Raw genomic sequence first — 25,666 nt, forward strand, 5'->3', positions numbered from 1 at the left:
ATCTGTGTTAGTTTTGAGCACATTAGGTTTAGTAATGACTTCTTCATTAATTTGGACTAATTTATAGATCCTTTGGCATCTATAATAGTGAATGAAATTTCAGCTTAAAAAATATAAAAGTGAAACCTGTTGGAATCAAATATAAATACAACTTTGAGGCTACGATAACAAGACTGGATGAGATTTCTTATTTAACAATACTGTGTCGAGCTGAATTCAGTTAGTTATTCTAAATGTTGGTGCCCATTCGACAGTTTGTATTTTGAAATGTTAATAATTTGTGTCCATGCAAAATGCTAATATTGGGATGGAAATGTTGGGAAAGAAATGACAGTGAAGCCAAACTTGGGTTTATGTGCACCACTGTGCCCTTTCACAAGAAATGAGATACGAGTCAGTGAGGACGTGAAGTGAAAAAGAAAGGAATGAGTGAGGGAGGGAGGGCGAGGAGAGATGCCTGGACATAAATCTTGTGAAACTCTCAGCACTGTACGTCAAGACAGAGAGAGAAGGAGGGAAATAAATACTGAATTAGAGACATCGGAGGGGATAGGACCAATTGTTAAGACGCCACGGTCTGGATTGAAGCAGACATCAAACATTAGACCAAATCTGTCTGCTTGCCATCATCCTCCCCTTCTCTGTCGTCATCATCTCCACTACCGTGGTCATGATTCGTGCAGGTGTGACGCATTACATCAAAGAATGTGAAAGATCTTGTGGAGGATGATCTAAAGATAAAATGCTGTGTGGCGTGGTAGGATTGTGATGGGAGTGTGATGGATAAAGGGGGAAGAATGACGAGGCACCAAGCTCCCTCCTGTCACTGGAGGAGCTAAATGTGATCCTTGGAGGTGGCGGGTCAGATCACATGAGGAGATAGAGGAGGGGGACGGGGGGGGGACGGTCGTCGGTACTCCTCGTCGGACACGTCCGCACATGGGGGAAGATGTGTCGGGGGGATAGGGAGCCTGGGTCTATATTTAACATTTCCAACATGTGGGCTTAATTTGGGTGGATGTGTGTGCGGCATACCTTCTCTGACAGGAAGAGTCAGCCAGCGAGTCGGAGCTCAAGCTATCGACCGGTTAGCTGCACACCCAAGTGATAGCTACTCACAAAGCACACTACAATAATATGCTGATACACCTACATTTACCAACCACAAACGCAGTCAGTCATAAATACACGGATGGACGAAAGAATGGGCTATACAAAATAAACTGAATTGAATTGAATGAACAAATGCAGATGCACAACTGCTGTTATCCAAAGCGTCGGTAGAGCATTCCAACCGTAAGGTATAAGCGCACACCGGGTGTAAAAAAAACACTGCATTGAGCACTATATACACTCATGAAAGCTTTTTCTGTTTGAACATGTCCAAACACATGGTGTGACACTATGTTATCTAGAGATGCACCGATCAGGTTTTTGGGTGCCGATCACCGATCACTGAAATCAGTATCTGCCGATCCGATAATACCGATCACCGATCACGGTGTTGATTGAAGCATTCTATTTATTGTGAAGCATTATTGCTATGAGGACTATGAGGAAATACATATATAAAGCAACTCAAACATTAAAGAAATTACCGATTTCTTGAAACATTTAGGACTTTTACTTTGAAAAATGTCCTAATTGATACATTAAAATTGTTTGATTGCTATTGTAGGGGATTTCAGATATGTATGGAACACATCTGCATTATTCATTTCCTGGAACTCTTGGGGAAATCTATATACAGGACTTTTTTTAACATACAAAAGTCTGACTTATTTTTATAAACTCTTCCTTGGTACAGTAAAAATGTTTTAATGTTAGCATAATTTAAGCTAAATCTCAGAAACGATCTATAAAGATACAAAATCAGTTCATTGTTTACTTTTATATGTTAGTGTATGATTTGTCGTCATCTTATTTTGATAAACGGATGTTGTTTCACGTGGTTCTTTCTGCTAATGTTGCAAAACCGGATGTTGTCACTTAAATCCTTCCGCTAACTTTATTAAAACCCTCGCGCGCTCCCGATCGAATGCGTTTACCGTGAACATCAGTCTATCTCAGACATGTGAGAGTCGGCTGAGTTGACCCAGTGATTCAACTCGGGGGACGGGGACGCCGCTCGGTGCGTGAGGATCCCCTCGTGGACCTCTGACCTCTGCCGGCCCTCGCCGGGCGCATCGTCTCTGTTGCGGTGCGCTGCGATTGAAACGTCTCTGATAGTTTTTCTCGCAGATGTTACGTCATCTGATCGGTCGTTTTGAGAACGCCGATCAAAACCAATAATGGGAATATCGGCCGATATGGATCGGCGCCGATCAGATATCCCTAATGTTATCACATATATTGTCTATAATAGTGCATACAAGTATACAGTATAAATTGTACATATTAACTACGATGTTTTAGACCTCAAGAGCTTTTGGGGTACGATTAAAAGTAAATAAGTTGTGATGGTAAAGGTTTGAGTTTGCATTCGGCCAATGAAGGTCCTTCCCTACGCAAGAGGCACAAGCTCCAGTTATATTTGCAGGTGCAGCAGATGGACATGTACCAATAATATTTATAGGCTCCTCCCTCTCCGGAATGTTAAAAATCCAACCTGTCACTACGGTTTCCCATTCGCCTGGAAGCTTTACTCCCCAGCAAACAGCAAGTTCAGATAACACCAGTCGCAATCTCATCCACCGATGAGACCCAAGCTGGCGCAGGCAACAACAACAACAACAACAGAAAACTGCCGGGAGAGACTAAACCCAAGACTAGCGAGGTGTTTAGACTCAAGTGTGAAGAAACAGACAAAGTATCTTACTTTTAGTCTGTTTTCCAATATGCTGATGCATGAACTGGACAGAAAAACAGTACAGACCAATTCATGTAAGAGACTCAGACGCACCTGTGCAAACACCCCCCCCCCCCCCATCAAAAAGAAACACGAATGTTTTGACTGCAGATGTTTTGTCTTGGTGATTGCTTTATATTTAGAAGTTCTGGCTCAGAGAAACAATGTTTTGGGAGGTTTATCATTGCCGGGAGAGCAGGTGTGTGACCCTCTTGGTTTCAAGAGAACGTTCTTGCGTGATAGTGTTTCTAAAAAAGTGTATGTGTGTAGCACTGACACCCACCTGATGATGAAGGGCATAAAAGGAGCGAGTCCCAGAGGCGAGGTGGATCCATCCATGGGGGAAGGGTAGAGTCGACTGAGCACTAGCAGGAGCAGGAACAGACTGGGGTGAAGCTTCACCTGACCGCTGTCACTAAACACACAGACAGACAGATATTAATAGTGTATCCATGTATTTTGTTGCATTATTTTCTGAAACGCCAAAGGAGTAGGAGCAAAATCGCATTGCAAAGAAGGAAGGAGACCATGAATGCAACTTGCAGAACACCATAAACCAATTTCAACAATGCAAGGAGCGATTGTAATTAACTGTAAACTCGTATCTCATAATCATGGACTACTTTATTATCTTGACAGAAGCCCTGTAAAGAAAGACATCAAGTATTAAGGTGGAATTAGACAAGTCCCTTAAATGACCACAAGTGTTTATTTTCTGAATACCACACTGTGATAACGCTCCCTTCAAAGTTAAAGTCCTTCATTCCAAACCTTACTTGAAAAGAGTATCAGCTAAATATCTTGAAAGTGTGAAAAGTAAAAGTATCAACACATCTGAATATATGTGGTTTTCACTGTAAAGGAAGGGGATTGAAAACCGACATGTGAAAAGTAAATAAAGCTGATATGTACTGGAGTAAAAAGTATAATGTAGCGGAGTAAAAAGTACAATATTTAGTGTAATGAAAGAGTGCATAACTATCACGCATAATGACATTTCCAAACCAAATAATAACAGGGCGTAATTCCTACACATCCAAAGATTTCTATCTGCCGCAGCACTTTATTTTATTGTTAATAATTTAGCAGCGTGTACAATAAAAAATATCATCCTATAACAAGGGGAAAACATCTCCGGGCTTCTCATTACGCCATTTTACAATAACTAACACAAACACACACACACACGCAGAGAACAATCTGCCGGGACTGACATATATTGGCTATTTGAGAAATGTAATCACAGCCCAATTAGTAAGCCGTATGATGTGTTTCGTCGAACACAATGGGATAGGATATGATGTCAGAGATTTAAAGGCTATTTGGTTTTGGAAACAGAACGCCGACCTCAAGTGTTCCTCATTCAGAGAGTAGCCCTGAAGTAAACCAAAGCTGAGGTTTGCCATTTAGTCAGCTGGCAGACAAATAAATCAGCGGTTATGTTTAGGGAATTCCGGAAAGGTACTTTGGATATAATGTGAGAAACTGTTTTCTTTGGATGTGAAGGCAGTGGCAGATAAGACTGTTGGCGCTGCAGCAAATCACTGCACGGCAGTTTAAAATGTGGGCACTGACTGACTGAAGTAGTTTCAGAGATAAACCTGTTTACGTTTGGTACAATGAAATAATAACAGTAGGAATCTGGAGTGTTCCAACAACAAGAAGCCCCCTTAGCTGCATGCTTAGAGGCCACCGAATGGAGTTTGAGAGTCAAAGGAAAGGAAGTTCAATTTTCAATTTAATTCAGTTTATTCTGTATTGCCCAAAATCACAAATGTGCCTTCTTTTTGCAAAATGTTTTAGAAACATAACAAACAAAAACTATAGCAAAAAGCAGGTCTGGGGGATGAATGGAATGTGTGTGTGGTTCTTTAAAAAAATTGATCACCAAAATAAACTTTTTTATCAAAGCAGAACTTTCAAAGAGGAGCTCTTCTGTTTTGTAACATAAGCAAACCGTAAAAGCTTGAAGCTTGATATTTAATAAAAAAACACTTAATTCTAAATGTCTCAGTGAAATGTCAACTGAACTGCAGGCTGCTGAACAAAGAGCAGCGAGAGGGGGGAGGACTAGAGAGGCTCTTAAGTAGAGGTTTGTAAATAGTTTATGATGCTTAGCATATTGGGAACACTTGTGGGCACTTGGAGAAATGCTGGCTGGATAGATTCCATGATTTCCGATTTGAGTTTTTTTCTCCCTACTCTTTAGCCATGACGTGTGGTTTCAATAGCGACGCAGGCCTTATTGTGAAAAAACAAAGCCACAGTGAGTAAAATGTAACAGGAGCAAACCAGAGTCACAAGTTACATTCAAGTCCGTACCAGAACACCTGTACACATAATGCAGCGGCACAGAGGCAAAAAACAACAACAACCAAAAACATCCTGAAACTGCTTGGAATTCAGAGTAAATAGACTAGTTTTAGTTTAGAATAATTTGAGGTCAAGACCAAGTATGAGCCTTTTATTGTGACCCATTCCGGGAATGCACTTGTACTCTTGACTTCCACAAACCACTAAGAGCAGCTCTCCTGTCTCCTGTGTGTTATTACCGTACTTTGACCCGTTTGGGTGGTGGGATGCGCCGAGATAATGTGGCAGTCGGAGAGCCGGGATCTGGTTCCGTGGGAAAATCAAGTAAATGTTTTTTAACAAGGGGGTCGAAGGGAGTGAGGGGAATTGTGAAAGAGCTGGTCTCGTGGAGCGTTCAATTAATTGGATCCCTATTAAGTTAAGGCCGCCTGGGGAGCTGCCGGATGGGTGAAGAAGGAGATTGGATCGAGTTGACAAAGATAAAGCCGTGGGGGGAGAAGCTAAACTAAATCTCGACGAGACATCTACTTTATTCGGTCGTAAAGTCTTATTGTTTGAGCAAAGTTATGAAAGTGAAACTTTGGAGAGAGGAAGAAAAAAAGGCCAACACAATGCTACTCGATTAGTTCATAGTTCGCTTTCCTACAATCTGATGACAAATTGCACTAACACTCCCACCCCCCCCTTCCTCAACGGCATGAGGCTGCAGCAGATACAAATAATATTAAAAAGGACCACCTCACCTTTCCACCGTGGCTGCAGCCTCCTCCAGCTGGTTCAGGAGGAACGGATAGAGAGCCGGAAAGCGAGTGAAGAACTCTCGGCCCGTCATCCTGATGAGGAGACGGAAAGGATTATGAATGTATGAACCAACAAGAAGGTAGGCACTCGGCATAAAGCCGCAGAACTAAAGATGCTGAAATAGCCCCTCGGATTTTGGGACTTTGTAGTTCATGGTAGCGGTTCCACACTTAAGTTTTACGGCTTAACCCTTGTGTTGCCTTAGGGTCATTTTGACCCGAATCAATATTACACCCTCCCCCCGCCTTTGGGTCATTTTGACCCGATTCAATGTTTCACCCTCCTGTTACCTTTATATTTACTAACATATTTTACCCTTTGGGTTCAATTTGATGCCAGCAATTAAAACCTCCAGAAAATTATTAGAATTATATTGTTTTCCAAGTTTAAGTGTGAGGCACTTTATGTTTGTTTGTTGACTACCGAAAGAACACCGACATTAAACATTGAATGGGGTCAAATTAATCCTAAAGCGGGGGGAGGGTGTAATATTGATTCGGGTCAAAATGACCCTGAGGCAACACAAGGGTTAAAGAACTTTATAATAATTGTATTAAATGATTTTCGCAACCATGCTTTGGGAGTCTATGCGAAATGCTAACATGCTCATAAAGAGAATAGTGAAATACTGTTTAGCAGGTACAATGTTTACCATGGTCACAATTTTAGTTTGCATGCTAATTAAATTAGCTAATTAGCACGAAACACAGAATATCTGAAACGGATGAGAATTATTTTTAGACATTAAAAAAAGAACATTTTAAATTTAGATTCGAATGAAGTAAAAGTATGACATTATCTCCCTGACATGAATGTCTGCACCACATTTCTTAACAATCCATTTCGAAACCTTTCACACAAAAACACAAAAGTCGACCTCATGGTGGCGCTTGATCTTTAGAACAAAACCCACGTAGAGAGACAACACGTAAACTAGTCATGGATGAGAGGCGGCGAAACGTGGTATGTAATGTGAAATAAACAACCAAAAAAGCATTACCAACACCGTTATTAGAAAGAAGCTAGAAGTCGATTGTGTAAAAGTGCAACACATCTCTGCAGAGGGTCAAACTAACTGCCATCGTGAATCACTGTCAAAAGAGAGCAGAATTACAGCCGGAGTACTAATTTTCTTGAATTTCAACTCATGAAATGGCCGGACAGTCTGGAATAAATTAGTATGTTCCCAATGCAGTGATGCAAAAGGAACATCAGTGGGAACAGACAGTCGGAAAGAGCGAGCGAGCGAGAAGATCCTGATAAAGCATGCCATGTGCCAAAGACCTCTACATAAACAAACCCAGCCTCATTGTTTACTTTGCCTGCTGCAGCCGGTCACATGTGTGGTCATGGACATACAATGGGCCGTAGTGTTACGTCATATGCACGGCCAACAGTCAATAAAACATCAAACTTGTTATAACCGCCATTCAGCCTCAGGGTCAGTAAAGTTTTTTATTTAACTCTTGTCTAAATCAAGTCCTGAAGGGACGAAGTCTGGGCCCTGTCACTCGTACGTGGTTCAACTAAGTCGATCAAATGTCCTGTTAGCCATCTTAAATTAACCCGATGGCTATCTCGGTTTCTCAAAGGCTGGTCAGTGCTCAAACAAACAATCTTGTTAATTCGAACCAGACTTCAGTAATCAGGATAGTTGCGTGTGTCCCTCCGGCTTCAAAAGGGGGAAGCGTCGATCACAGAAACCATGATTTTCTAACAGCGCAAAGGCAAATAATCTCAAACGGAATAACCTCTTTTTCTCCTCCGCTGACGAGCAGGAGATGATCACGAACGCCGATGAGGAATTCCAGACCATAATCATGACAACATCCAACACCGCGAGACAAGAAGCATGGCAACATATCAGACAAGTTAGACGCGTCTGCGTTCACACGAATATTCGCAAAACTTTACTTGCGTGAATTTACTCGCCCGACTATTTGTGGTTTATTCATTCGCTTAATTGGCGCTGGAGAGGGGCGCGGCTTACCTCCGTGGAAACAGTTATAATTTTCCGCCATCCACCTAGGGCTGCGACAATAACTCGACATAATTGAGAATATAAAAAGTATGGGAGCATACTAAGCCAAACAAAACCATAGAATGTTGCATCTGCAGAACGTTATTGGTTTCATGGCAGCACGACGACCACGCACGAGCATCCTGGAGCCACCACTTCTTCTCCTGATCGGTAAGTTTGAGCTAACTAAACATAACATTAGCCTTGTTAACTTATCGTTACGTTTACATGGTGGAAAATCAAACGTCTCATGGAGGATGCTTGCTGACTCAATTTCAGTTATGTTGCAAGTGCAATGTGGTGAATCAGTGATTATCAGAGTAGCTTGTCTCTTCGTTCGTTCTGAAGAGTTAACCTCCTCCACTAACCATTCTACAGACAAAAGAGTGTGTGAAAATATAATTTCATATCGGCACAATTACGAGAGATCTACTCATTGTATAACTAGAACGGGCACTCGGTAGAGCGCATACCTTCGCATATCACAAGATTGGGCATTGAATTATGAACATTTTGGCATTAGTTGCATGCCAATTGGACAAAAATGTATCATGCTATGGTAAAAAAAAAGATTTTGACCTTTCCATGACCTTGACCTTTGACCCGATTGATCCCAAAATCTAATCAACTGGTCCCCGGATAATAAACAATCATCCCACCAAATTTCATGCGATTCGGTTCAATACTTTTTGAGTATTGCGAATAACACGCATACAAATAAATAAATAAATAAATAAATACACGGCGATCAAAACATAACCTTCCGGCATTTTCATTTTCAATGCGAAGGTAATAATATAAAACTACGACACTATGGCCTACAAGATGATAATTCAAGCCGTGTGAGTCTTTCTCTCTCTTTTAGAACTAAGCAAAGGCGAGTGGATGAGTTTGTCCTGAAGAGGCTCATGCACCCTCAGATGGCAGGAGTCTGGACAGAGCATCCTCAACATGATGTCAATGACATGAGACCTTATCTCGCTGGAACATTGTCTCCAAGAAGAGAAGCAGCCTCACTCCATGTCCATCAGCTCACGTTTCAGCATCATAATTTAAAACGTTTGTAAAGTGTGTGTTCCCCTGAAGGAGGGAACAGCAAGACGTGGGACTGCAATAAGTCATTTTGATGTACTTTTAAACTCTTGCACTTTAATTGTCGGGGAGGATGGACTATTGTTTTACTTTTGGACTTTGACTGTCACTTGCAGCCCAGTTATTCTTTAGTTATTTTGCATTTACATAGGCTTAATTCTTATTTTGAAAACATTATTAGTACTTTTTCTTTAGTTTTAAAGCACATTTGCACTTAAATGTGTATTATTATTTAATGTATTTGTTATGATGATGTTCTGATGTTCATATCTTTTTACTCAAATACATTTGAAGTTCAAATTCCAACATTTTGAGTCATTATTTTAATTTACTATGGGAAGAAAGAAATAACCGCTATTTGTGCTTTATAATTGTTGTGAAGAAGAAAAAAAGAACACATCAAACTCTCTCATGTCTGGGTTCACAACATCACCCGTTGGCTCACACACATCTCGGTAACTTTCACCGACTACGTCTGAATAACTGCATGAACATTTGCTTTATTCGCATCCATTCGTGTCGGTGCATTGACTTTGCATGAAACCTACTCGCAACGCTTTTGGTGTGAACGCAGCATACGAAAACATAACATGTACATAAGTATTCACAGCCTTTGCCAGGACACTCAACATGTAGCTCAGGTGCATCCTGTTTCCACTGATCATCCTTGAGATGTTTGATTGGAGTCCACCTGTGCTAAATTCAGTTGATTGGACATGATTGAGAAAGGCACACACCTGTCTCTATAAGGTATCACAGTTGACAGTGCATATCAGAGCATAAACCAAGCCATGAAGTTCAAGGAATTATCTATAGACCTCCGAGACAGAATTGTATCGAGGCACAGATCTGGCGAAGGGTACAGAAAGATTTCTGCAGCATTGAAAGTCCCAATGAGCACAGTGGCCTCCATCATCCGGACATGGAAGAAGTTTGGAACCACCAGGACTCTTCCTAGAGTTGGCCGCCCAGCCAGACTGAGCGATCGGGGGAGAAGGGCCTTAGTCAGGGATGTGACCAGGAACCCGATGGTCACTCTGACAGAGCTCCAGCGTTGTTCTATGAAGAGAGGAGAACCTTCCAGAAGGACAACCATCTCTGCAGCACTCCACAAATCAGGCCTGTTTGGTAGAGTGGCCAGACGGAAGCCACTCCTCAGTAAAAAACACATGACAGCCTGCCTAGAGTTTGCAAAAAAGCACCTGAAGGACTCTCAGACCATGAGAAACTAAATGATCCGGTCTGATGAAACAAAGATTGAACTCTTTGGCCTGAATGCCAAGCGTCATGTCTGGAGGAAACCAGGCACTGCTCATCACCTGGCCAACACCATCCCTACAGTGAAGCATGGTGGTGGCAGCATCATGCTGTGGGGATGTTTTTCAGCAGGAGGAACTGGGAGAAAAGTCAGGATTGAGGGAAAGATGAATGCAGCAATGTACAGAGACATCCTCGATGAAAACATGCTCCAAAGCGCTCTGGACCTCAGACTGGGGCGACGGTTCATCTTCCAACAGGACAACGACCCGAAGCACACAGCCAAGATAACAAAGGAGTGGCTTCGGGACAACTCTGTGAATGTCCTTGAGTGGCCCAGCCAGAGCCCTGACTTGAACCCGATTGAACATCTCTGGAGAGATCTGAAAATGGCTGTGCACCGACGCTCCCCATCCAACCTGATGGAACTTGAGAGGTTCTGCAAAGAAGAATGGGAGAAACTGCCCAGAAATAGGTGTGCCACGCTTGTGGAATCATACCCAAGAAGACTTGAGGCTGTAATTGCTGCCAAAGGTGCTTCAACAAAGTATTGAGCAAAGGCTGTGAATACTTATGTACATGTTATGTTTTCGTTCTTTATTTTTAATAAATGTGCAAAAAACAGTTTTCACTTTGTCATTATGGGTTTTTGTGTGTAGAATGTTGAGGAAAATAATGAATTTAATCCATTTTGGAATAAGGCTGTAACATAACAAAATGTGTAAAAAATGAAGCGCTGTGAATACTTTCAGGATGCACTGTATTATTCATAATCAGAAATTCAATCAATTGAAGCAGTGAAAAGAAATACTGTGCGATTCTTCCTATTCTTCTCATGAGTCCACCTTAATCATTTTCTACATAATTCTGAAGTCGTGGACAGAGCCCGGCCATTTGGCCTCAACATTTGTGAAGAGGCCGGTCGAGTCACAGATCATCTAAGATGTCATGGGTATTGTACACTACATGGGTATTTTACAGTACATGATTAGCCTACATCGGACAATTGCAAGGTCCATGACCCCTATTGTCAAAGACATATGATTTTTTTTTCTAGCAATATAATTTGAGGGAAATTATGTCATAAGTACCTGCACATTAATACTGTGAAAGCCTTTTCGATTGACAAAATCTGCCTCGGTTGGGCAGGTAAGTAAAAGTAAAATGACTGTGTGTGTGTGTGTGTAACTATTTTCATTTACTGAAGGACAATGTTTTGTGTGCACTCCAAATGGAGCATAATTTACTAAATGAACATCATGCTGTATTGAAGAAGACTAGAGATTGAGAATAAACTCATGTTTGCAATGTTTACTGAGATAATAAATGAAGTGAGAAGTAGAGTAATTTTCTCATGGACTTCTAATCAACCAGACTTCGAGACCCAGTAGAGAAAACGCAAGTTTTATACACTTAAGTATTGGTTCCACACTTCCAAATCGGAGATTGCTGCCTCGTATAAATAACTGGTCAAGTCCAAAAAGGTAATACAAATCATTGTATATATATAGCCATCATTTTTTGTTGCAGATCCACTGTGACAACTGGATATAACTACGAGACTATAAAGCAGTCACAACAAGCTCTTTAACTTGAGCGGAATGTATAAAAGGAGTAATGCTAAATGGACCTGGACCTCGCTTTTATAGTCTTCCGACCACTCAAAGCGTTTTAACACTACATGACATCCTTCACCCATTCATACACTGATGACAAGGTGCCACCTGCACATCAGGAGTAAGTAACATTCATACACCGCAGGAACAGGCTGTGGGGGCAAATCAGGGTTAAGTGTCTTGCCCAAGGAAACACCAACATGGACGAGCGGAGCCGGGGATCAAAGCGTGGATCCCCTGATTGAAGGACGACCCTTCTCACCACTGAGCCACAGTTCGATGTGTTGGTACTTTTGCTAACTCAAAAGAAGGAAAATAAGGGAGCCGAGAAAAACCTCTCAGTAACATTAATATGGACAGCTCTGCACGAACAAGAGCACACGCAGTGCAAAGGGAGGAGTGGAGGCCGGAATGCAGGGAGCAATCTTCTCTCTGTCAGCTTTGTTTACGGATGCAAAATTATCTCGGTGACCATGTCGGATCGACATCGATACGCCATCCCAGAGCGGAGGAGCCTGAGCCCAACGGGATGACGAATCCACAAGAAAACAATAAGTCTGGAGTCTAAAGTAACATATGTAAAAATTACACAGCTAAAGTTTCCACAGACAGCGAGAAGACCAGTCTTCCTAAAACACACACAATACACACGCACAATGCTGCCGATGGCGATACAAAAAGGAGAGATGGCAGACTGAAAAAACAAGTGAAAACAGACCAGATAAACAGGATCAGCCTTGGCTTGGTAACGAGTATTTGGGGGGCCTTCAGAGAAGCAGCCAATAGAAATACAGTAACGGGGGCCAAGCAGAGCTTCCTGGAACAAGGGCCACGCCCTGTGAAAACTTTACCAAATCACCTCTGGGTTCAATGTAGACCTCATTGCAACTATTCAATTACATTTTGTTGATTTTGTATCGTCCAAAATCACAAACGTAAAATCTGTACACATACGACATCCCTGTCCCAGGACCTCACATCGTATTAGGAAAAACTCCCAAAGAAAAAGAAGAAAAAAAATTCACAGGGAAAAAAAAAGGAAGAACCCTTTAGGAGAGCAACAGAGGAGGATCCCTCTCCCCAGATGGACAGGAGCTAAAGATGTCATGTGTACAGATGGACAGTGTTACAGAGTTACAACACATCCAATGAATATGTAGAATAGTTATGAGGCATGGACTATAATCCGAACATGCACAGTATTGTTTGTCTGTGTTTTTGATATGAGAGCAACGGGCCCAAGGACACACCCTCTCCACAGACCCTCTGATTCAAGGTCGAGACACAGCCTTCCAAATACAGCACCCATGGGATGGTCCCAGGTGTTTCAATAATGAGCATTGAAAGGTTTTTATTTAATTTCTCCATGTGAAAGAGACTCATATATATATATTTCCATATTTCCAGTGTTCATTCATTATTGCGGGAACAGCAGCAGTGGAGCCCTGCATCCCCACAAGTACCGACCAGCAGTGGGTTTAAGGGTAACCTGTGTTTTAGCCGGACAGGTGTAGCGACAGTGACCCCTGCTGTTGTGAAACAACCACTTTCATACAAATGCTCCTTTTACTTTGGCTTTAATTCCCCTCAATTGTTTGATTTCTTGGTAATTTCGCGTATGGGGACACGAGTTGGGATGTACTACAAAAACATGTTTTTATGTGCCATTGCCAGAGTGACGGGCAGAAATCTAAAAATGCAAAAGGCTTTTTATCCCAAATCACAGCATTGATTTTTTTTCTACGGTCATCCTTCAGGTATCACGGTTTTGTTGATTCTTTTTCTTTTGTCAATTCTCTAGTGGTAAATTCTGGGTAGCAAATGATGAGAAAAAAGTGAGCCCGGGAATAATCATATACTTCAATAATGTTCTACGCCCTTTGACACTTTCAAAACTTATATATATATATATATAGCTTATATAGATACTTTCCATTCAAATGGAAGTATCTCATTCTGCCCCGAGGCACATGAGAGTGAACCTGATTTGGTGGACAACATTAGAGAGAGGGAGAAGCAGCCAACCTGTTCTTCTTCGAGTGCTCGTCTTTCCCCTTCTTCACCCCAAAGATCCTTGTGATCAGAGTGCTGAAGAGAAGAGTGGAGGAGTTTCTAACCTGGGAAACCAAAAACAGAAGGAGGACAAAAGGCCGTGAGCAAGAGACGATGTGTTTTGTCCTTTTGGTCAAACCCTCATTGGTGCGCTGCACTGTCAATCAGTCAGACAACAATAAAAAGGTAGAAACTCACAGCCCAAACAGGAGAAGTGAAGCCCAGCACGGCAGCCTGCATTCCATCCGAGACGAAGGGAATGATGTTTTCCCCCAGACGCGTGTCCCTGTACAGAGCCCTGAGGATGTTCAGAGCATGGACCTGCGGCGACACAGAACAGGCAACGTATAACCATCCGGCGGGGTCACATTAAAAGCTCATTGCGCGGCAAATGCCACAATGACAAAAGAAGGGGACAATCTCTTCCTCCAAAACGTGAACGAGAATGTTTGAGAACACAACGTCTTCAAAGAGGCACAACTTGATAGGATTTTTAGAATGTAAATTGACCTTCTAAAGATGACAAAGACTCACCTGCAGCAGCAGCATCACAAGTAAAGCACCATTTGGCGGCTATTGGTATACACCGACAGCCTACAGCTTTGATTACCTCCAATTGATCCGAGATTTATGATCAGTTTTTTCTGCCAACATTAAACTTTTGGAATAAAAGAGCTCAGGAATGTGAAGTGCTCTCTCAGGTTGGATGTCACCAGGACCTGTGTGTGAAGCTGTCGAGTGGTCAAACCTGAGGGACGCTGAAGCTGTCAATGGTCCTGTTGGCGGAGGGCACGGCCAAAGCGATCAGCTCTCTCATGGTCATTTTCAGCAGACGGCAACTGGACGACTTGGGCTCGGAGGAAAGCAGAGCCTGAGTAAAAACAGCACAACAGAGATACCGACATCTTTACATCATGTGGATTTAGAATTTTGTTCAAAGAAAACCAAAATATTTTCCACCCAGGTCTCCTGCTTCCTTATCTGGTACCTGCGTTACCCACGCTGCATCCTGACTGTTGACACCTCCAATGTAGCTTTGTGTCATTTTTTGTCATTTCCAAATTCGTATTCTCAAGTCACAACCGCTGCTGCCTCGAATCAGAGCTGCAGTAAGAACTATGCATGATAGTTTTCAGCAGAAATGAAGTGTTGACATTGGATTCATATTGTAAGATTATGTACTTTTGCTCAGATACTCTTTTTTTTCCCCAGGCGAATGCAAAAAGAGCCTAAAAACTACACTGTTTATATAAAATCAATATAATGACGCAATGTTATTTACCAATGTTATATTTATTCTTTTAAAAAGACAACAAAGATAATTTACTGTATATCATATACCCTCTGTTAAGTAGCCATTAAATTACACTGTCGGCAGTGTTTGCAAAAATGTTTTTCCTCTGGACATACTTGGGCCTTTTTTTTAAGACAAACCATTGTGGACCCAATTCCCAAGAGGCCTGATCTATAAATCATGAGAAGAGTAAATGAACCTTCCTCGACATCTTTAATGCCATTTCAATCCTATTATCATCATTTTGTATCGAGGGGCAAAGTCCCACCCCTTCCGGTGGCCTCCATGTGACCTTATTAAGGAAAGAATATTTACAGTACCGGGCATCACAGCTTTAGCAAGATTAGTCACTTATTCCACTTTTTGTCCCTACCCCGCCGGCTGCTCTGCATGTTGCTTCCCAAAATAAGGTCCTTGGTTGTCTACCAGAAGGGGAGGGACTTTGAACACATAGCTTCCCCATGTGGCTCAAACGTGAATTGCAGATAGAAATGTATATCTAATGTAAATGTAATAAAAGACTGCAGAAGAAATATAATATAACTTTCTGCGAGCCACAGCTCAAATCAATTGGATAAAATTACATCTACTTGTTTTGTGGTCAAAACTTATCGCAGAAAACCCTTTTATAACTAACTTAATGATGCCCATCACTGTATACAGCGGCACTAAATCACATTAAGACATGGCTATGTCTTAACACCAGTTTGACAATATACTGATGGCTTCACTGAGTGACATCATGTGCATGTGCCGGGAGAGGAGGTCGGGAATGTGGGAGCTGGGAGGTGACACAGCAATTGGCTGCTGCGTGAGGAAGGAGTTATCTTGCTGTGGGAGCTGATGGGAGCCAGCTGTGTGTCTGGCCTGGGTTCTGGTTAGGAGTAAGGCCTCTGCGGGATGGAGAGATGGAGGAAGGAGGCACAGTCTGGCTCTTATGAACTCTTGGGGGGATGAAGGGAATATGGAGAGGAAGAGGAGGGCTAGTCTGGTTCCTGTGAAGTCTGTCCCGGTTGATGCCGACCAGCATGAGGGCGAGCCTCCCCGTATCGGACTCCGTCTTTTCGTGTGAAAGGAATGCAGCCCAGCGCCGCTCTCCCAAGGTGTTGAATTCTGCTCCTCCCGGGACCTCCTCAGCTCTCTTTTTCCTCCTTCATCTCGTCTTCTCCCTTCCTCATCATCATCTTAGACCACGCATGTTCTACTTGAACTCTTCCTGTCTTCTTGCACTCTCCCTGTATCTTCACCATAAGCTATCCCGGTATTTAACGTGCGAGAGAGTGAATTATCTTTTCAAAATTTAGAAATCAAGTCGGGCACCAGGGATATTGGCGGTGCAGCGGTGCGCCTCGCACCCGTATCCACAAAGAGCGGCCCCACAGAGAACTCGCCTCTGGGATAAAAACATGAACTCTGTCATGTCTCGTTTTAATATCAGTAATCAAGCGGAAGTGAGGCACGGCTGAATAACAGAGTTCGAGTCAGTCAAGTGTTGAGGGAGGTTAGGCGAAGATTACGACACACTGTTAGAGTTGTGCAGGACCAGTGGCCACTACAAGGGGTCGACAAGAGGACAATGTGTGCGTGTGTGAGTGTGTTAGGAACAATCCTAACACACACACACACACTATACTAGTGTGTGAGAAAAAAAAAAATAGGCAGATGGATTCCAGCAGAAGTGCTCCAGTGGCATGCCAAGAACTGCCGATTGCACTACTTTGAGGAGTAAACAGCCCAACGAAACAATCCTACACACAAGATATACTATTACCAAACCTCTGAGAACTGTCAAACATTCATTCACTAACCATTACCTTCCATGCACATTCCATATCATTTTGACCCACTTTTAACCTCAACCGTCACATGACCTCGTCAGAGTTGAGTAGAACTTGGATTTTTGCCAAATTGTCCATATTTTCGATATCTTATTTATTTCCAACTTTTAGCTTCTGTCTTTCTTCTGCCCAGACTTTTGACTGCTCTTTGTGCAATAATGTTTTGATTACATATACCAAATAGCCTGGTTGGTGTGCTTAGTTTGAAACCCGTCCTTACACACCTGGATGTAGAAGGGTATCCCAGCGCTGCGTCGTGTGGCACACAGCTTGGACGACGGGTCACTGGATTTGACCTCCTCCAGAACCTCAGACAGCCAGCGGGCCGGAAGCTGCTGCAGGGCCGGACTTCCACTCCTTGCACAAACACAAAAAAACACATAGCATTAATAGGGGGTTTACCTTTTTGATTAAGTAATTGTACACGGATGCATTTTTTAAGAATGATTACATCTGAATCACGATTACATTACAAACATTGGTTCAAGTTACATATCTACTTATGTAATACGAGTTTTCACTCGTTTTGAGACATGATAGCAGCTAACACTTTTCTTTTGTGAAAAGCAATAGTGCACCATTTCTAATTTACCAGGTTCTATACACAACACAGTTATCAGTTGTGATATCAAATATCCCCATTGGCTGTTTTTGTAAGCTTGTTTTCAAGATGGAAAGTTATGCTGCATATTTTGTTGAATTTTATCTTACACACAAAGGGTGAGTCCTACCCCAAAGAAACAATCCTCTGAACCATCAAATTAAGATGCGACTGTAAATGTTTATATTTTCTACTTGAAAAGGAACGATTGTTCAGAAATGGATGACATGAGGATCAAACTTTAATGCACTTGATTACCTTTCAAATACTACAAACTAGAAGTTGTAAAGATATTTTATCACCTCATCCACGGTCAAGACTTGATTCCTATTAAGTCACAGAATAAATGTTATAAATAGCAATCTTAAAGTCATTTATTAAGGGTTTAAATTGTTAATTAGAATAGTTTTCAAAAAGTAACAGATGAAGAGTTCAAATTAAAAGCTAAAATTAATTAATTAATGGTTTAAATAGTTATCAAATCTCAAAGTAATGGATAAAATGGTTTACATAGTTAGCATGAAGTAATGGATAAAAAAAGATAGCTCAAATAAAGGATTAAATGTTGCAGCGTTCAGCTACTGCAACTCTGTTGTACTAAACTTTACAAAACACGAGTTAAATTGCACTAAAAAAACATTCCAATTTCCACTTTAATGTCATTGCTAGTTAAGATAGATTGCAGTCAATACATTTGAAACATGGTGCTGGTGTTGATAAAGGGGGACTTGAGTTTATCGGAGCTGTGAGGGGGTTGTCTTAAAAAAAATTTGGGGAAACACTGTAAACAACTCATATAAACGCTCATGTTTAACGCAGTTAAAAAGAGACAAAAAAGAGACAAACTAGAACGGGCACTCGGTAGAGCGCATACCTTCGCATATCACAAGATTGGGCATTGAATTATGAACATTTTGGCATTAGTTGCATGCCAATTGGATAAAAATTGACCGTGCTATGGTAAAAAGAAGATTGTGACCTTTCCATGACCTTGACCTTTGACCCGAAAATCAAATCAAATGGTCCCCGGATAATAACCAATCATCCCACCAAATTTCATGCAATTCGCATACAAATAAATAAATAACTAAATAAATACACGGCGATCAAAACATAACCTTCCGCATTTTCAATGCGAAGGTAAAAAGAGAAAGTGAAGAGAGATGTAAAATAAACTTCAAATAAAAAAAACTGGAGAGACAGAGAGGAAGAGTGCAAACACATGAGAACACACAAGATCCCGAGGCGGAGCATCAAAAGGCCGCGGTGAAGCACTCCGTAATCAACACCCCATCACCCAGCGCCCGGCCTGCATACAGCCCACACACTGCTCTTCCTCTTCTGAAAACACACGCGCACCTCCACACAAACGCGAGGATTTTGGCCCGCGTTAACGCAACTGGTTTCTGCACGAGAACAAAACAAGGGAGTTTTGTTTCAAATGCTCTGCGGTTCAAAGTCAACCCCGCTGCGACGGGTTTGTGTGGCGCACACACACACACACACACACCTACACACCTGCAGAGCATGTCGGTAAGGCGTACAAAGCCCACATAAGCCAGTTCAAAGGCGCCACGGTGACGGGACTGCAGGAGCTGCTGACGGAAGTACAGGCCTACACCCTCCACCTGAAACAGAGAAAAAGACCGATAACAAGACACTACTGCTGTCTAGGTTTCCTGGACATGTGTATATGTGTGCCAGTGTGGTATGTATGCATGACCGTAAAACCTGTTGCTTCAGCCTCCAACAGAAATTGATGTAATCGGTTCCAGTTAAATGACTTAATGGCAGTGAAAATGATCATGTCACATGGAAGTTTGCACACAGGAGACAACCTCCGGTTCTGACATGCAAAGCCATTGCGGAAGTGTCTAAAAAGTATCTGATTGTATGGAAGTCTATTAGAGTAAACATGAGTTGATGGTCTCAAGCTCTAGTTTCAAGTCTTCTTCAATACCATGTAAATCCATTGAGACAAATAGAGCATCAAGCAGAGTATTTTTTAGGGTGGGGCAACCTTGTGATTGACGTGGCGACACCTCTACCAGAGCCATATACGGCTTCTCTAAGTCCCTCCCTTGCAGTCCAAATTTGGTAACTTCTGTTCAGTCGTTTAAAAAAAAAAAAAATTAAGATGGCGACGGACAAATTGCAGAAGTTATATAACATATCTTGCTTTCATTGATTAAGTATATGAGCTTTAGTCTTTAAAATGTCAGAAATAGGACAATAATACACATTTTCCCAGAGCCCAGGGTGATATCTACAAATTACTTCCTGATAGCGAACATAAATCTAAAGATATTTTTAACCTCATTCAATTACATATTATTATCTAGTCTTGACAACATTGTTTATTAGTAATTAGTAAAAGCACAAGTAAAGTAAGTATCATGAATCGACTTGTTTTCTTATTGGCAGACAACATATTCCTCTCTCTCTGCGTGTTTCCACCAACTAGTCCAGTCCAACGGTTATTTCTAATTTTCCATTGGGAAAAAAGTTGTGGATTGTACCAACAGAACTGCTCCAGTCTTGGCACCGCCTCAGTCAACATTCCAACTGAGCTCAGCCGATACTATAAAAAAAGACCGCAGAGAGATGTGTCAAGGGCGCAACGCGGGGTACCCTGCACAAACCCACTGTTTGAGGACATACCATCTGTAGTGGAAACACGGCGTGGACAGAAACGATCTTGCGTGTTTTTCGCCATCCGATTGGCTCCTCTGTTCGGCCTTCATAGAGACCATCGAGCAAACCATTTAGTACCAATGTCATACGGAAACGTTCGTTGGCGTCCTTGAAGCGAATCCTTTTTTTAGAAGAACTATATAACTAGTAGGGCTGCAGCAACTTAAAAATTTTTAATAGTGTAGTCTGTCAAAAAGAAAGAGCAGAGTGGAGGTAGAGGAAAGAACATAACGCTGGGAAAGCCCGTCATCACTGACGTCATGACGTCGGTGAATCTAACTGGCTGCTGCTACTCTAATCGATGAATCTGATTTTAAAAAAGGAAAAAGTCCAACCCTTTATTCAATAACAGAACTGACAGCGCTTTACTCGCGTTGTGGTTCATTCTCACCTGAGAGGGGGTGTGGCTCATCTCTGTTGCTTTGCTACGTGGAAACGGTTACTATTTCCACCATCCACCACGGAAGAATTAACCACTATTTCTGCTTTATACTTGTTGTGGAAAATATTGGAAAACCTAACGCCCTCGTGTTCGGGTTCATAACATTAATATCACTAGAATGGGCACTCGGTAGAGCGCATACCTTCGCATATCACAAGATTGGGCATTGAATTATGAACATGTTGGCATTAGTTGCATGCCAATTGGATAAAAATTGACCGTGCTATGGTAAAAAGAAGATTTTGACCTATCCATGACCTTGACCTTTGACCCGATTGATCCCAAAATCTAATCAAATGGTCCCCGGATAATAACCAATCATCCCACCAAATTTCATGCGATTCGGTTTAAAACTTTTTGTTCTGCGAATAACACGCATACAAATAAATAAATACACGGCGATCAAAACATAACCTTCTGCATTTTTAATGCGAAGGTAATAAATATATTTATGTATATATACACAGTATAACTTCACCCGTAATTTCAAACAGCTCAGTAACTTTCAGCGACTATGTCTGAATAACTTCCGCTACCAGAGTAGCAGCAGCCAGTTAGATTCACCGACGTCATGACGTCAGTGATGACGGGCAGAGCGTCTTTCGCTTTCCCAGCGTTATGTTCTTTCCTCTACCTCCGCTCTGCTCTTTTTTGTGTTGCTCCGCTCTGCGCTCAATTTTCTTTTCTTTTTTAATACTCAAACATATTTGCGACTTATTGAGTGGCGTAATAATCGTGCGACACAACGAATCGATATTGAAAATCGTTGACAACTATTCTAATAATCAATTTGTATCGATTCGGTGTTGCAGCCCTAATAACTAGTGATATGAGCAGAGTTATTTCAATGTTTTACCGAGTGAAGCGTCAGAACTAATATGTACATGTGAATTGCTGAGCTTGGAAATCGATTGGGTGACGTGTCAAAGCGCTACTGTGGACACGTAACGAATTAACGGTGGAAAATCCTCACAAGAAAAGCACATCTAGACTCTGTTGTTGCAAAATCGGTCCAAAGCCAAAAACAGTGGTTCTCAAACTTTTTCTATTGCGCCCCACTTTGGAGGAAGACAAATGTTCATGCCCCACCACACATACAAAATTGTAATTAATGCTGAATTTGTATTTTAAAAAACAACTTTGTGTGACTCCTGTGACTGTGCTTTTTCAAATAATAGAAGAAAGAAAATTGCAATCACTTTTAATTAAACCAGATTGCTCCAACAGAAAAAAATTAAATGAAAATTGTAATCACAAAAATAACTAATATTTGGCAAAAAGCTTTTTGTGGCTGCAATTAACATGTTTGGCATTGGATATCCTTTAAAGATAATAACAATTAGTGCAACCTGTGAAAATAAAATAAAACCAAGTTCAAATAATTGTTAATAAAGAGCTGTATCAGTATTAGTTAAAATGTACTCTCTCTTCAGATTCTCAAAGGAATCAATATTCCCTTGATCGAGAGCATGCAAATTAATCATTATAATTGAATGAATAAATGTAACTCCAAAAAGTATATTAAAGATAAAATAAATGATAAGCTGAGTCCACCTAATCTTTGAAGAATAATATGTGTATGGTTAACCCTTGTGTTGCCTTCGGGTCATTTTGACCCGATTCAATGTTTAATGTCGGTGTTCTTTCGGGAGTCAACAAACAAACATAAAGTACCTCACACTTAAACTTGGAAAACAATATTAATTCTAATAATTTTCTGGAGATTTTAATAGCTGAGGTCATATTGACCTCAAGGGTAAAATATGTTAGTAAATATAAAGGTAACAGGAGGGTTAAACATTGAATCGGGTCATATTGACCCGAAGGCGACAGGAGGGTGAAACATTGAATCGGGTCAAATTGACCCGAAGGCAACACAAGGGTTAATATGTGTACAATTTTTATTGTATTGTATGACATGTCAGCATATGACGGATGTTTAATGTCTCCGAGCCACCAAGCTTCATGTGAAACAGCTAAAGGCTCAGAGTGAAAACAGTGGTGCTTTCAGAGACCTAGTTTTTATGAAATTGACCACGCTGATAGCATCGGTCAAAACCTTGTGTCGTTCACGGCACATCTAGCGCTTCTCTTTGTATGACACAGTGTGTCCAAATTTGGAGACCCTCTTGATTAGCGACTGCACCATCTGTGCAGAAAGTCACACAACTCTCCATATCAGCCCGTGTTCTGTCATGTAACTGATCAGCTGATGCGACTTTTACAAAGCGATTTGCCTGCATGCCGTATTTACCAAGTTTCCTCTGAAAGAACTCCCGTGGCTTGTTTACGTGAGTGGGGTGTAACGTCTCCAAATGTCTTTTCTGACTGTCCACTGAGTGTTCAGACATAAAACAGACTGGTCTCTCATCTGCATCGCCTCGGTTTATTTTATTTTCCCTCCTACCAAACGTCTCTTCGTTGTCACACTACTGAGCTCCATGCGAGTTGCAAAGGAGCTTGGACGTCGCGCAAGCCGTTAACGCCGTAACCGTAATGTACATATTTACCTTCGCATTGAAAATGCGGACGGTTATGTTTTGATCGCCGTGTATTTATTTATTTATTTATTTATTTATTACCTTTGCATTGAAAATGCGGAAGGTTATGTTTTGATCGCCGTGTATTTATTTATTTGTATGCGTGTTATTCACAAAACTCAAAAAGTATTGAACCGAATCGCATGAAATTTGGTGGGATGATTGGTTATTATCCGAGGACCAGTTGATTAGATTTTGGGATCGATTGGGTCAAAGGTCAAGGTCAAAGGTCATGAATAGGTCAAAATCTTCTTGAATCGCATGAAATTTGGTGGGATGATTGGTTATTATCCGGGGACCATTTGATTAGATTTTGGGATCAATCGGGTCAAAGGTCAAGGTCATGAAAAGGTCAAAATCTTTTTTTTACCATAGCACGATACATTTTTGTCCAATTGGCATGCAACTAATGCCAACATGTTCATAATTTAATGCCCAATCTTGTGATATGCGAAGGTATGCGCTCTACCGAGTGCCCGTTCTAGTTACACATACTTTTGTAATATGTGAAGTTCTTCACACTGCCCCCCCTGTAATACCTAGGCGCCCCACTTGTTTGAAAACCACTGGCCTAAACAATAGTTTGGTGAGAATTCTTCCACTGAGATCTAAATTAAATGCTCTTGTCGTTCCCCCGGCCCAAACCTCAAGTTAAATCTGACTAAAAGCAAAGCAGTAGGGGTGAAGAAAAGGTTTAGAGATGAACTGCGTCATCTGATCCCACGATGGCCTTTTCTCTACTTGGCAAGAAGAGAGAAGCTGGCTCCACTCGAGCTTTCTCTCTCGCTCTTGTTTTTAGAGACGCCACTTAAGTTTTCAGCCAGTCAGCATTGGGCATGTCAAGCGTGAGAGCAGCATGTCAGTGGCGTAACAAGTGCGTTCAAATAAGGATGCTGAAACTTCCACATAATGGCCACTGTTGGTAAAACCATCCAGTTAGTAACAGTGTTTGCGACAATATTACACACACACACACACACACACACAACTGGTGAGTGTGCTGCAGGTGAGGCGGCAGGGCGAGGCGGACACGGAGCTTTCAGTGCCCTGTCATTTAGGCTGTGGTGTCCCGGACACCGCAGAGGCGGCCCGGGCCTTGGCTTAGTCAGGGGTGGCAAAGAGGGCACGGGGTGGGGGTGGTGGGGGGGGGGTTGACCGGGACTGGGACCAATGCAAAAAAAAAGAAAATAGGGAGTGTGAATAGGGAGAAACGAACACAGACGCAGACGAAAAGAGTGCAACGGACCCTGGTGTTACGGAAAGCCACGTAGGGACGGGTTCACGGGAAAAAAGCAGCAGGAGAACGTGCTGGAACAGAGAAAAGATGAATGGCTTAAAAATGTGTAAAAGGAATAAACGCAACACAAATGAAAGGTTTATTCAGCCTTTGTTGTGGCCCCACAACTGGACAATAAACTCATCTGATGGTGCAGACCTGAAGTGGACTCCACTTAAAACACCAAAAGTATGGACTGAGTCGACCACAACGGTGCCGAGCCCCGTGACTTATCACATCGCTGGCCAGAGTGGACTCCAAGGACAAGGCCTGACCTCACCAGGGTAAAAATGGCAGTCGCTCGTTAGATGGCCTCGTGGCTGCCGGGCCCAGACCACGGCGGTGCCGAACTGGGCCGCGGCTTCACCTACTTAAAGTGTCCCTCCCTGAGGTTCCCCGGCTGTGTAACTGGTTAAAAAGGGACAAGCGAGCTTCCTGGAGAGTGCGAGGAGGGAGGGGGGGGGGGGCCTTCATTTAGACGTCAACTTCCTGTTTTGCCAAAGTGCCCGTTTCCCAGAAAAAGCGTCTGGAGAGAGAGAAGTTTCCCAAAGCCTAATTACACGTATGGGTCGGGACAGTGACCCAAATAGCAGACTTCTTCCCCTGACGGCCGTTGGCTAGACAGCCCTCTGATGATGTTGGATGCAGGAGAACATCGTGAAGCACCGGTTGTAAAAATGGTACCGACAATACAAAGTTAGGATTCAGATCTTTTGGGATTAAACAATAAGCGCACAGCATTCTCAGACACCCGAGTCGAGCTGTAATTGTTGGGACTTCATTTGGATCTGAGGGAACTAATTCATCATCACCTTGCAGTTTTCTTTGATAAAACTGCATTTTTTTCCCCGCCACTTTGAAGATCTTTGGAGGCAATACAAGTTTTTATAAATGAAAAAAAAATGATGAGAAGAAAATATTGTGCACTAGAGAGAAATGTGGGACAAAGCATTCTTATTGTGGTCAGAGAGTAGTGTGTGTG

General features: G+C 42.0%; 1 protein-coding gene across 5 annotated transcripts in view; it reads right to left on the reverse strand.

The window, feature by feature from the left end:
* The window catches only part of thada (THADA armadillo repeat containing), an 85,501-nt gene that overhangs the window by 41,969 nt on the left and 17,866 nt on the right, over positions 1–25,666 (reverse strand). For all 5 annotated transcript variants that reach the window (XM_056435253.1, XM_056435252.1, XM_056435254.1 and 2 more), the window contains 7 exons: positions 19,251–19,360; positions 17,356–17,488; positions 14,748–14,870; positions 14,198–14,320; positions 13,973–14,064; positions 5,905–5,994; positions 3,132–3,263 (listed from right to left, as the gene is read on the reverse strand). In XM_056435253.1, coding sequence (XP_056291228.1) covers positions 3,132–3,263; positions 5,905–5,994; positions 13,973–14,064; positions 14,198–14,320; positions 14,748–14,870; positions 17,356–17,488; positions 19,251–19,360 — 803 coding nt within the window. The remainder of the gene's footprint in view (positions 1–3,131; positions 3,264–5,904; positions 5,995–13,972; positions 14,065–14,197; positions 14,321–14,747; positions 14,871–17,355; positions 17,489–19,250; positions 19,361–25,666) is intronic.

Source organism: Pseudoliparis swirei, chromosome 17 (assembly GCF_029220125.1).
Source record: "Pseudoliparis swirei isolate HS2019 ecotype Mariana Trench chromosome 17, NWPU_hadal_v1, whole genome shotgun sequence".
Lineage (NCBI taxonomy): Eukaryota > Metazoa > Chordata > Actinopteri > Perciformes > Liparidae > Pseudoliparis > Pseudoliparis swirei.